Below are 12861 nucleotides of genomic sequence, written 5' to 3' on the forward strand. Positions count from 1 at the left end.
ACAAAAAAAAAAAAACGGAGGTATCGATACAGTTAATTTCCATCGCATCAGCTCGTATGACCGAGCAATTAATTTAGCGCGCGCGGCGCACCATTCGCCTAATTAACCATGCCACGTAGGTACGATACATCGAAGCCGGTGAATGAGTGAATCTGTATGCAGACACGATATGAACGCTGCTATATATTGCAGGCCGATCGACGCAGGATGAGATGCAGCTTGCTTTGGCTATAATCTGGGACGACGAGACGAGCAAAATAAAGTTGGTCAATCGAAGGTTGTATAGTGTCGATCATGGCAGCGACGCCGTCGCCGCTGCCGAGGTGGGCGCCCACGCCGAGCCCCACGAGGCCACTGAGGACGCCCGGCACTCCCAGCGCCGTCGCCGGCGCGGGCTCCATGTCGTCATGGCGCAGCTGTGTCCCGTCGATCAATTTCACTTCCGTCTTCGGATCGGCTGCGCGGCGTGGCCTCGCCGGCGGGGAGTCACCGGCCCTGCCCCACGTCGTCGACCAGGAGTACGGTTACCGCGACGGCAGCATTACTACTACTGCAACTGCCGACGACCGGCCGCCGCCACCGAAGGAGGAGATGGCGATGACCTCCAGCGTGTGCCGCCGCCGTGGGGTGTTCCTGACATGGGACGATCTGTGCGTGACGGCGCCGGCGGCTGCCGGCGGCAGGAAGAGCCGCGCCGTGATACTCGACGGGCTCGCCGGGCACGCCTGCCCCGGCGAGGTGCTGGCTATCATGGGGCCTTCCGGCTGTGGAAAGACCACCTTGCTTGACGCCTTAGCTGGTAATCAGCTCACTTCGCAAAGTTCATTATTTAATTATCAGGCAGTTCACCTTTAAGAACAATTTCAATTTTAAGTGCGTATAAGAAACAATTTTACAAAATACTACTAATCAATTAATTAACAAAGTAAAAAGTATATATCGTTATTTATGCATCTGCACGGTCGTACGTCTAGATATGTACCACAAATTATTTTAGGATCATATAATCAAAACATTTTTTAGTAATATATTCATCTAATGACAAAAGTACGAGGTGTGAGATGGTCCAGCAGAATTTAATTAACACTGATGTTTTAAATATTATGTTTTTTTATATGACTTTTTAAAGCCAGTGATTAATTTGATGCTGATTTTCGTCTGATTGAACTAGTGTTAATGAGATATATATAAACGTACTCTCTCAGTCCAAATAGTTAAGGGAGTTTGCTCCGTTGTTTTGTCCAAAAACATATGAAATTATATAATCCCGAGACAACATTTTGTTCAGTGATCAGTTACTAGTTTATTCCCCACATAACATCTTCTATACTCAGGGGATAGGCGTGGGTTGACCCGTGGGTAACTTAGGACCACCTCTAGTTCAACAAAATAAACTAAGTTTCACCATAAAATAAAATTTAGTTTATTTAGTTAAACTAGCGTCGATCCTAAATTACGCGCGGGTCGACGCACGGCCAACCCTATGTATACTACTAAGTAGCTTATTATTAATTTATTCTTGTAACCCTCGTATATCTTTTTATACTATAATTTGCCATTGGCACGTTCATCCAAAAATAAAACAACTTCAGGGAGGCAAACAGAACAAATGCCGAATGCGTATCCTAGCACAACGCATTCGGCTAATTAATTGGTTCCCGCCCGGTACTTTGAAAGATAGACATGCTAAGCTGTCCTCTTAGGTACTGCCGATCGAGGAGTAATTATAATCACAAGAATGTCACATCAAATACAGTTTCGATTGGTATACTACTTGCTTTTTAATTAGTGAATGCTAGCCCATCCTGTGGTTTCAAATTTGATTCCATTAATAAAATTCCTGTACGGCTTAATTAATGGTCTAATTACTCGGATTTAAGAGATTTTACAAGCCAGATATACATGTTCTTCTTCTCTTCTAGGAGAGGTTAACATCAATGCCATAGATGTCCGGAATATTTCACACATGTACAGGAATTACGTACACGTGGTATGTACTTACACCAACCATTTAATCTGAAGTATTTTCCTATTTTGTAATTGAATTCATTAGGAATTCAATAAGTCTTTACACGCCAGGCAATATATACTGCCGTACCGGTTTTAGAATAACAGTTACACGTCACTATCGGTTCATAAACCGGCAGTGATATGCAAATATTCCTGCCAGTTCATATTACTACTAGTGTTACAAAAAACAGAAAATCCTGATTTTCTATATGAATGATAATGTTTTTATCTAATTTGGATGAAAAAAATTCTTATTAAAGCTGTAGGGCATGATGAGATCTTAATGTTTTCACTTGATATATTGACGTACCTTATAAATGCGCGTTAGAATTGCTGGATTTATTTGGATAAAGCAGAATCTCACATTCTTTTGAACAACTTTAGATTTACATAAGCTCTATATCAAAGTTCTTTTTTTGTTTGAAGTCATCTGCACTATTAATATACACTACAAGTGTCATGAGACTCAGAACAAAATACACGCAATTTAGACCCTGTTTGGATCCAAAAAAGTCCTAGGACTACTAGAAAAAAGTCTTTCCTCTTCTAAATAGGAGGGACTTTTTTTGAGTAGTTCCTCCAAAATCAGTAGACCCTGGAGAGGGACTTTTATGGACTTTTACCCCCCTTTTTCTCACGGTACCCCTCTTCTCCCCACACTCCCACCATCCCGAAGCAGCCAAAAAAGGGACGTCGCGGTGCCTGCCCGACCGCCCGCCGTTGCCGCGCAGATCCCCGGCCGCCGATGCCGCCCGTCCGCCCGTCCCCGCTCACCCTCTTCGCTCCCCTCTTGACCCTACGCTCGCCGTCTGCGCCCGTCGGTCCTCTTCGCTCGGCCGCCCGATCTATTCGGTCGACGTCGCCTGTCCGCCTGCCCCCACCCACCCTCTTCGCTCCCCTCTTGTCCCCACACTCGTCGTCCGCGCCCGTCGGTCCTCTTCGCTCAGCCACCCGACTGTCCGCCCGCCCACTGGCGCCTTCCCCAGCCCCCGGCGCCTCCCCCACCCGCCCGACGCTGCTCGGCCACCGGTACTCGCTCCGGTCGACGGTGCTCACGCACAGCGCCAGCAGCAGCAAGCAACAGCAGCAGTAGCGGCGTAGTCGGCAGCCGCAAGCACATGCCCAGGGCTACCATCCCAGGGGTAAATTAGTACTTCTATCCTATGGTTACACCCTTTTAGTCCCTCTTCCTAAACATGAGAGACTATAAAAAAATCATAGGAACTAATGGAAAAAAGTTCAGGCACTATTAAAAGTCCTTGAATAGAAACAGGGCCTTAGTACATTCATTAAGAAGTGATGTATATATAGATTGGCTTGTAAGCAGGCCACGTGTATACTTATTCGCCCCGATCGATAGTGCCACTGTCATGTAATGAATGCAACTTAGGTGCAAGATAATAAGATGGTAATTTTGCCATCTAGGGTACTATGTCGACGCAACACACCTGCAGCCCACGCTTACTTTTCTATAATTATACTAGCACTTTGGTCTATGCCTCATTCGCACTTTATTTAAATTTTTGTGTTTTGTAATTTGAAATATTGTTGACATTATTATTTTCTTTAAGGTAAAATTAGCAGAAATTACGTTGGCATTAAATTGATTGGATCGAGGAGATTAATTAGCCAGCTGCAATCAATTCAAAGCTATGAGCCTATGTACAAGTACAGCACAACGTCCACGTAGCAAACTACCGTACCACATGCATATCGATCTATAGGTTGATTACAGATCCGTTTGCAAACCATATGGCGCCTCATATCTTCGAAACTATAGGCTGCGTTCGTTTGGAGGTGAGGATGGGTTAACTATTCGGCGGAAAACATTAGTATATGATTAATTAATTATTAATTATTAAAAAAATATAAAATAGATTAATATGATTTTTTAAAACAACTTTCGTATAGAAAATTTTTACAAAAAATACACCGTTTAGCAGTTCAGGAAGCGTGCGCGTGGAAAAAAAGGGGTGTTAGATATCTAACTTGAGTATAAAGTGCTGCTTTGGACACTGACGCAGTGACAGTCGTTGCCAGCAAACTAATTAACATATATGCACACTAATATTTTTCGTCAAATCAGAATGTTCTTGAGACGAGTGCACGAGGTCTTGTTCTATATATACACAATAATATTTTAATATATTATAGCTAACCATTTTCTCAAAGATATAAATGCTAAACAAGTTGAATTGACCCGTAAACAGGCTTGCGGTAAATAATAGTGACACTTTTTGGTTCGTCTAGAGATATTTGTACCAATAGAGTGGCTGTATAAAATATTCGAACCTGTCAAAAGAAAAAGGAGAAAGAGACGAACATTAAAAAGTTGATTTTTAAATCCAGTTAGAACCTGGGTGATTAGTTTTGGTTATCGTTAGTCCGGATGGAATGATATGGCATGTGTTTCAGAAAAAAAGGGTATCCTAAGAGTGTAAATATTTGGAAAGCTATGGTTATTGGTTATTCAGTAGTCCGTCTGTCCTAGAATTAATAAATTCTACCACTAAACATTTGTTCTAAGATTTTAAATTATTTTTACCTTATTTTAATCAATACAAGCTCCATTAAATCATTTTTATCTGTCTCAATTGCCGTCCCTAGTTATAGAAGTGGTTGCATATAGGGTGAATGTAGAAAAGACCGGATTGCACATAAATATGAATATTTACAGGATAATTTCAGTTATAAATCAAATCTTTCAAGTAGTTGGCCAGCCATGGGTGAAATAGGTTGTCGAGACAAATATACAGATCCTTAATTGTGTGTGGTTGTTGATGTGATGTCGGGGTAATAATGAGCCCAAATTTTTCCATACAAAATTTATGAGTTGAGGTTTAAAATAAATTGAGCTAAAATTTTAGGTTTTTAAGCTAAAAATATTCAAGGTATTATTAAGGCTGTGAAAGGAGTCTAAGACCCTAGCTTGGCCCATTATCACCCCTATTGTGATGTCTGGCTGTCATATTTATGAGAAAACAACCTTCTAAAATGCGTGGACACATGCTAAAAATGTGGTGTGTACTTCTGTAAAGTAGCCTTGACTCCATGTACCTTTGTTACCATAGTTTCACGGTTCATGCACTGTTTTGTGTGTTGCTATGTGATCTGCAGATTACGTACGTACGTACGTTCACATACATACATACATACCTACGTACGTACGTAACGGAAATGCATATCAGAATCATATATTCAAATGCTCATGAACAGTACACAAACATATATTGTCATTTACCGTATTAAAACCTTTGATGGATAAGTGGTCCAGGCTAGAGCTAGCTAGTAATTATACGTACTATATATATGTCTGTGCGCGGGAGAGGATACAGCATTCAATTGGATTACTATATAGGATGCTGGTAGGTATGCTTTAGTCCAACCGTTTCCATGTTATGCTTTTATGTTTAGCTAAAGAGTTATGAGTATTGTCTGTGCAAGAAATAGTATGGCTGGCATAACTGCATTTTCACGAATTGTTTGCACAATAATACCTATATTTCCAACAATATCTGCCTGCCTTGGTACGTGGAGTGAGATATTAGTCATACATAGAACCAAAATGAGTAGACAAGGAAATAAAATTAAACAAATCACAACAGAAGTAAAAGATCTTTAAGATAGGTTTTATTCTTGCTATGATCTTTTTATTACACAAAGTATCAAAATTTTAATGCAGGGCATATATTTTATTGTTTCATTGAACGACTGACCATGTAAGTGAAGTCTAGCTGGACAGAAATACTCCTTAGGTATTAATGGACAGGACATCAACGTTTTAGTAAACGTTCGAATATTCATCTTATAAAAAGTATGTGATTGTTATTTATTTTGCTATAATTGAATTTATTACTAAATGTATTTTAACTATATCTTATATATATTTTTTTATATTTGCATAGTATTTTAATATGATGAATGATCAAACCTATATACCAAAAAGTCAACGATATCATGTATTAAAACACGGAGGAAATAGTTAACATATGTATGCCCCATTAATATTTTTCATCAAAATTTAATCTTATTCCCAATACAGAACCAGAAAAGAACAATAAAATTAAAAGCGGGATGATATATATGGACTTAATTAGTGGCATTACATATCAGCGAGGAAAACGAATTAATGTTGTACAGTAATGAAGCACACGAACACTAATTAAACATTTGGACCACTTCCCTTTTTTTTCATTTGAAATGTGGCACCATGACCACCAACTGTGTAGATTTGGCATATCTCATGTGAGAAATAAATATATCTGATTCCATATAGTACATGATGGTCACTCTGCAGATCCCTTTCATGATTGTTAATTTGATGCTTGAGTCCAAGATTAGAGGAAGGCATATATACCAATTGAACTGTACATACATGTGTGATGTCCTCTGATTGGTCACACGTTCAAACAGGGAGGCTGAGCCCCAACATGAAAATGAGAGGAGACATCCTGATCAATGGCCGGCGCGAGAAACTTGGCTTTGGAACATCCGTACGTCTCCACATAAAATGAGAATCGATTGATTAATTGGTTGAAATGGATCGAAGTATACATTGATCTTGACATTTTATGTGTGTACATAATGCATGCATTGAAGGCTTACGTGACCCAAGAGAACATGCTGATGGCGACGCTGACGGTGACGGAGGCCGTGCGGTACTCGGCGCAGCTGCAGCTGCCGGAGTTCATGGCGGTCGCCGAGAAGCGGGCCCGCGCCGACAGCGCCATCCGGCAGATGGGGCTCGCGGCGGTGGCCGGCGTCCGGATCGGCGGCCGCGTGTGCAAGGGCATCAGCGGCGGGCAGCGGAGGCGGGTGAGCATCTGCGTCGAGCTGCTGGCGTCGCCGGCGCTGCTGTTCCTCGACGAGCCCACGAGCGGGCTCGACAGCGCCGCGTCGTACCACGTCATGAGCCGCATCGCCCGGATCGCCAGGAGGGACCGGATGACGGTCGTCGCCGCCGTGCACCAGCCGAGCACGGAGGTGTTCGAGCTGTTCCATGGCCTCTGCCTGCTGGCTGGTGGGAAGACGGTGTATTTTGGTCCGGCTTCAGATGCAATTGGGGTAAGTTGCAGTAAGCATATTTGCTTGTTCATTTACTATCAGCATCATCCTTTTCTTGTTTATAAGTAAAAGCAAAACTAATTATTAATGATTAAAATATGTCCGTTCGTAAAACTTTTATATATGTACTTATAGCAATCTAGAAGCAAACGATGAAAAATAAACTACAATAAAAACATCTAAATCAACGTTAAATTTAAGTTTTAGATTTCAATTTTTGGTTTATAAGCATAGGGGGTGATTGCTCTGTATTTTTCATGGAAAAAAGCCAAACAACATATTTAGAAATAAAAACTAATTTTTGAATAAAATTTTTATATATGTATTCTTAGCGATCTAAGAACCAATGCTGGAAAATAAACTTCGACGAAAAAACTCCAAAATCTTCTTCAAATTTAAGGATTAAAATTTAAATTTTGGCTTATAAATATAAGCAGAAGCTAACATATGGGGTAATAATTATAAGTGAAAAGATAGAGGTTCAATGCGACTATTTGACATGTGTGAGTAGCAGTAATAGCATCCTAGAAGGTGTGAAACTCGCATCCTTAGTTTGTTTTGATTAATTTATCGTCCTTCAAGCTATATGTCACAATAGAAATGTCATGCAAAATGCTATTAGGATAGAGTAACACAGAGGATACAGTACCCCAAAACCTCTGTTTGTACCCTAAACAACGCAAAAGTTACAAATAAAATTTGCAGTACATGTGTGTCCACAGACTTTTCACATACGGGGTGGCCAAATGCACTTATACATTAATAGGTTACCATATATAGTTGACCACTTCAATCCTTTTCAAAATAAAAGAGGACAGTCGGTGTCACAATATCTCAATGGATATTGGAGGTTAATTAGAAATTTATTTTCCTACCTCGAAGGCATGGTGCCCTTGAAAATGACAACTCATCAAATATTTGGTTTTCTACAATCATACTACTCCCTCCTTTCGAAAATATAATCATTTCTAGGTCAAATTTTATACCACCAGATAAGTATTTTTTTTACTAATTCCCACAATTTCAATTATGATAATGACTCTATAGGCAATCAGATGCTAAAACAATTCAAAATTTAAAAGTTGGCCACTGAAGTAACTAAAAGAGATTCTTTTCGTATATCCATAATCTATGCCAAGCAACACATAAATGCTTATATTTCGTATTGTAGGTAGTTCTCTGGAAAAGATGATGTACGGGATCAGTTAAAAATACATGTTAAAATTTATAATACTACTCATATAACACTACAATTTAAAAATTCTTGAAAAATGTATAGTAGCTAATTCGATATGAATATCTATAGTGGAACTCATTTCGAAAAAAAACTACTAGTCCCATACAACAGGCTTTCAATTCAAATATAACAACAATATATTATTATTAATATATAGTTGAGTTTATTCACTGGATGGTTTATTAACTGACTTAATTAGTTGATGTCGTCATATATGCACGTCAACAGAGCAGAACGATTGCTTTGATCGCAGTATTGGATTCAATTCAATTTCTAGTTCCATAAACTATATTGCGGAACATGCAATATAATCTATGATGGACCATAACGATATCGTCACATATGAGTGGTCCCTTAATGGGCGCAGAGACAGAAAATTATACTCCTATTTTCCAAAATAATATTGAATTGACGGGTTATATATAATTATTATACAAACGGTTACAAACCCTTTTTGGCCTATATATCCACTTTTACTCAATAGGACGAAATAAATATCTGAATTGTGTCGATTTTTATTTATCCTTGGGCAGATCGTGTGTTTTCTTTACTGATCACTGAAATTAATTTGATAAGAACAACTGTCGACTGTTCAGTTTCCTCCTTTGAAGACTATCTAGGTAGAGACACAACTCCACCAGCAATTTTACAGTACTTGATTATGTATTTAAAGGTACCAAATTAAAATTTTACCAAAAGGTACCAAAATTTTACACCGAAATTTTGATACCTGCTGATACTTTCTCAAATACTGTAAAGTTACTCTAACTCCGCTAGTGCTGACGTTAAACAAAGGTCAGAATTGCGTAGTATAATTTCTCCTATTTTCAGCACACATCACCTTCAACATTGATGTGTCATGAGATTGATGAGCTGATGTATCAAACGGTACGTACAGAAACTGGCTAATATATTCGATCTTTGCTGGTTGGTAGATAGGAATTTATTCCATTGCTTTGACAGAATAAACCTAGCAGAGTGATAAAGGCCGTACCGCTCTCGTTTTCCAGATGCTGATAGCATATTAATTATGACAACAAATACAGATCAACTCCAGCTTGACCACTTTCCCAGGGTAAATTAAATATGTGTGTGCTATTTGCGACCGCGTTTCAGGATCCTTGTTCTGTCGTTCTGAAACACCTACGTAAATGCCTGGCTGTGCCGTGTTACACACTCATCTACTTTCTGTTTACCTCCGGAAGTTAGCTTTTTTTATACGTTTAACCGTTCATCTTATTTTAAAAATGGCATGATGTGTTATATGCGTCACATAAATATTTATCGTGTTGCATACTCTCTCCACATTTTTTGACCATATTGATTCATTTTCATGTGTACGTTTGATCATTTGTCTTATTTGAAAATTTTTCATGATTATTTTGTTGTGATTTGATTTATTATTCGATAACTTTGAGTATGATTTTTAGTTTTGCATGGTTGTATAAAATTATTGTATAAGATAAAAGGTTTAAGCATATATTTAAAAGTTAGTGATGTCAAATAAAAAATAGGAGGGAGTTAATAACAGCGTGGATGAATGCCTTCATCCCACCAAGTCTTTTATATATTCAAGAACAAAAGTTAACGAATCAGTGATAAGGATTAAAGATCAAGTATTCCAATAGTTTTATGAAATGCTGGGTAAGGGGTATGGGAAATAAGTATTGAATGAATTAAGCTGATCGATTTGCAGGTTAGAAATAAAGTTTCGGATTAAAAAGGGCCGACAGCGAAGTGTTTTTCGGAATTAATAGTGGGATCATTGATGTATGTGGAGGCTATATTTAATTCCATTACATAAAAAGAAAGGGTAAGTAGAATTTAATCAACAACGATCTATTTTTATTGGACGACTATAATTAAATTATACCACGAACAATATTTTGTATACTAGAAATTTAAACAGATATTATCGTCCTTTTTATTGTGATCTTTATTGTCAAAAAACAAAATTACAAAATACTACTAATAAATTATTTTAAGAAGTACAAAAAATATTCTCTTTAATGAGATTAGTGCTACCGATGGTATAATATTTCCTGTAGAATACACCGGAGAGAGACCCAAAAAGAAAACTGATGTGTGAAAGGTGTACTCAAATTTTGCATCATATATTTCTACATACAAACTTTTAGTAACGTCGATATCATTTTTGGTATTCAGGAGGTACGTACCACAGAGAACATCAACTTAATTAAATGGGCGTGCCTTCCATATTATTGAATACTGAAAGTTTTCCAATTAATTAGCATTCTAGGGTATCAACAATTACACATTGAAATAGGACGGTTTTCTTTGAGATCGTTCCAGTTGATGGGCCAAATATTATATATCTTTCTCATTCTTCTAAAAAGTCCAATTTTAGTACGAATCAATGGTATTTTGATTCTTTTAATGGATCTGCTTATAAAAACGGAAGAAAATTTTTATCAATTACTAAAAGCACCACCTTAATATTTTCTGCAAGTCACTCACTGCTCACAGATGTATGTACGTCCTATAATTTGATCTTCTTTTTCTGCATTATAGTTCTTCGAAGCTAATGGCTTCCCATGTCCCCTGAGGATGAATCCTTCTGATCACTTCCTTAGGATGATTAACAAAGATTTCGAGGTACTAAATTAATCTTGGGATTTTCTTTATCAGTGAAATGGTGTTATGCATGTACTTCATTCTGATGACCATTATATCGTTGGATACATTAACCGCATGTACCATTTGGATGGGTGATGTATGAATAGGAATCTGAAGATGGATCTACCGTTATATCTTCGAGAGCTGCTGAAGTGATCCAAACACTAATAGGATCTTTCAAATCTCGTGGTAGCTTAGGGACTGGAAATGAAGCGTGTCCAATGATTGAGAAGGTACGTTTTCTTTTCAAAAGAGTACAATCATAAAAATACGAATTCCTTTTTATACATAAGCTATTTGTTCCGATTCTTATTTCCAAACATTTTACAGGGCACCACTATAATTCGTCAAAGGCAGGCAACATTCTTGACGAAGACGTTTGTTCTAACCAAAAGATCATTTGTTAACATGCACAGAGATACAGGCTACTACTGGTTGCGTTTTGTTATCTACATTGCCATTTGCTTAAGCATTGGCACAATTTTTTTCGATGTTGGCTCCAACTTTGCATCAATCCAAGTAAGTGATACCAATATATATATGGAGTCTAAAGCTTACAAACTCAAGTATATATATATGTAACGTACAAAAACTTCTTCATTTCAGGCAAGAGCTTCTATGCTAATGTTTACATCAACCCTATTGACAATGATGGCCATCGGAGGATTCCCATCGTTTGTTGAAGATATGAAGGTAAACAAATCTCAAGATAAATTATGAGTATTTTTTCTATCTTTGAGGAGTTACTATGAAATACCACTGTTTTCTGAGATACCACTGTTTTTCATGTAACATAGAAAACAATGGTATCTACTCAAGGATGGGAAAAATGCTCATAAATTATACATCCATGCACATTCTTCCACTGATGATGTCTCGTCTCTTTGATGATTCAGATATTTCGCAAAGAACGGATGAGCGGGCATTACGGCGCAACAGAGTTCGTAATATCCAACACGCTCTCCTCAGTCCCATACCTGGGCATCATCTCCATAATCCCAGGGGCAATAGCCTACTACCTGACCGGGCTACAGAGAGGAGTAGACCACTTCATCTACTTCGCCGCAGTTCTGTGGGCCTGCACGATGCTGGTAGAAGGGCTGATGATGATCGTCGCCGCCATCGTGCCAGATTTCCTGCTGGGGATCATCACCGGCTCCGGCGTGCAGGGGGTGCTGATGCTCAACGCCGGCTTCTTCCGGTTGCCGAGTGATCTGCCAAAGCCGGTTTGGAAGTACCCAACCTATTTCATCTCGTACCACAAGTATGCGACCCAGGGCCTGTACAAGAATGAGCTGCTAGGTTTGTCCTTTGAAGATGCTGCTGGCGGCGGTGGACTCACGGTCAGTGGCGAGTACATCCTGAAGAACTACTTGCAGGTGGAGTTAGGGTACTCTAAGTGGGTGGATCTTGCGATTTTAGTTGGGATGATCGTGATTTACAGGGTGGTTTTCTTGGGTATTATAAAGATTTCTGAGGTTGTGAAACCAAGGATGTTTCACTTTCTCTGTGCTTCGAAGGTATAACCATGTGTGTATTCTAGTTTTTATTGACTACCATAGTGCCTATGCAACATGTATTAATTGATCCCTCTGATGCATATGTACCTATCTCTGATTTATGGTGAGGATTAGAACTACATGATGTATTACAGAATCACTGAAATTCTCATTTTATCCCTTGAATAAAACCATCTCGTCATTGATCAGTCATTCACATCACTCAAATACCGTCGCTCTTCGATATCTTCAAGGCAGTATTGTTTCTGAAAACATATAATCTGGTGACCATGTAATTGTTGGTGGGCTTGGTTAACACCGAACCCACGACTCCTACCGATGACACCGAGTCTTCAAACTCGTTCATATGTTTTTAGGAGGTGCGATAAATGATCAGAAGCTAGCTCACACTGA

The 12861-nt window shown here is 38.9% G+C and overlaps 1 protein-coding gene across 1 annotated transcript; it reads left to right on the forward strand.

Annotated features, from left to right (window-relative positions):
- The first annotated feature begins 238 nt into the window (after positions 1-238).
- LOC102708815 (ABC transporter G family member 1-like) lies at positions 239-12659 on the forward strand. Its single transcript, XM_006657554.3, has 8 exons — positions 239-799; positions 6424-6503; positions 6610-7074; positions 10844-10927; positions 11056-11181; positions 11279-11467; positions 11555-11641; positions 11845-12659. The coding sequence occupies exons 1-8, from the start codon at positions 295-297 to the stop codon at positions 12472-12474; spliced, it is 2166 nt and encodes a 721-aa protein (XP_006657617.1). The 5' UTR covers positions 239-294; the 3' UTR covers positions 12475-12659.
- Positions 12660-12861: the final 202 nt, after the last annotated feature.

Source organism: Oryza brachyantha, chromosome 7 (assembly GCF_000231095.2).
Source record: "Oryza brachyantha chromosome 7, ObraRS2, whole genome shotgun sequence".
Taxonomy (NCBI): Eukaryota; Viridiplantae; Streptophyta; class Magnoliopsida; order Poales; family Poaceae; genus Oryza; species Oryza brachyantha.

What these genes read in the sequence shown, in the direction of transcription:
- LOC102708815 (XM_006657554.3), top strand. Translation starts at nt 295, where the DNA reads ATGGCAGCGACGCCGTCGCCGCTGCCGAGGTGGGCGCCCACGCCGAGC. An exon ending in TGATTAACAAAGATTTCGAG is followed by an intron (nt 10,928 to 11,055) that starts GTACTAAATTAA and finishes ATGTATGAATAG; the next exon opens with GAATCTGAAGATGGATCTAC. An exon ending in CGTTTGTTGAAGATATGAAG is followed by an intron (nt 11,642 to 11,844) that starts GTAAACAAATCT and finishes TTGATGATTCAG; the next exon opens with ATATTTCGCAAAGAACGGAT.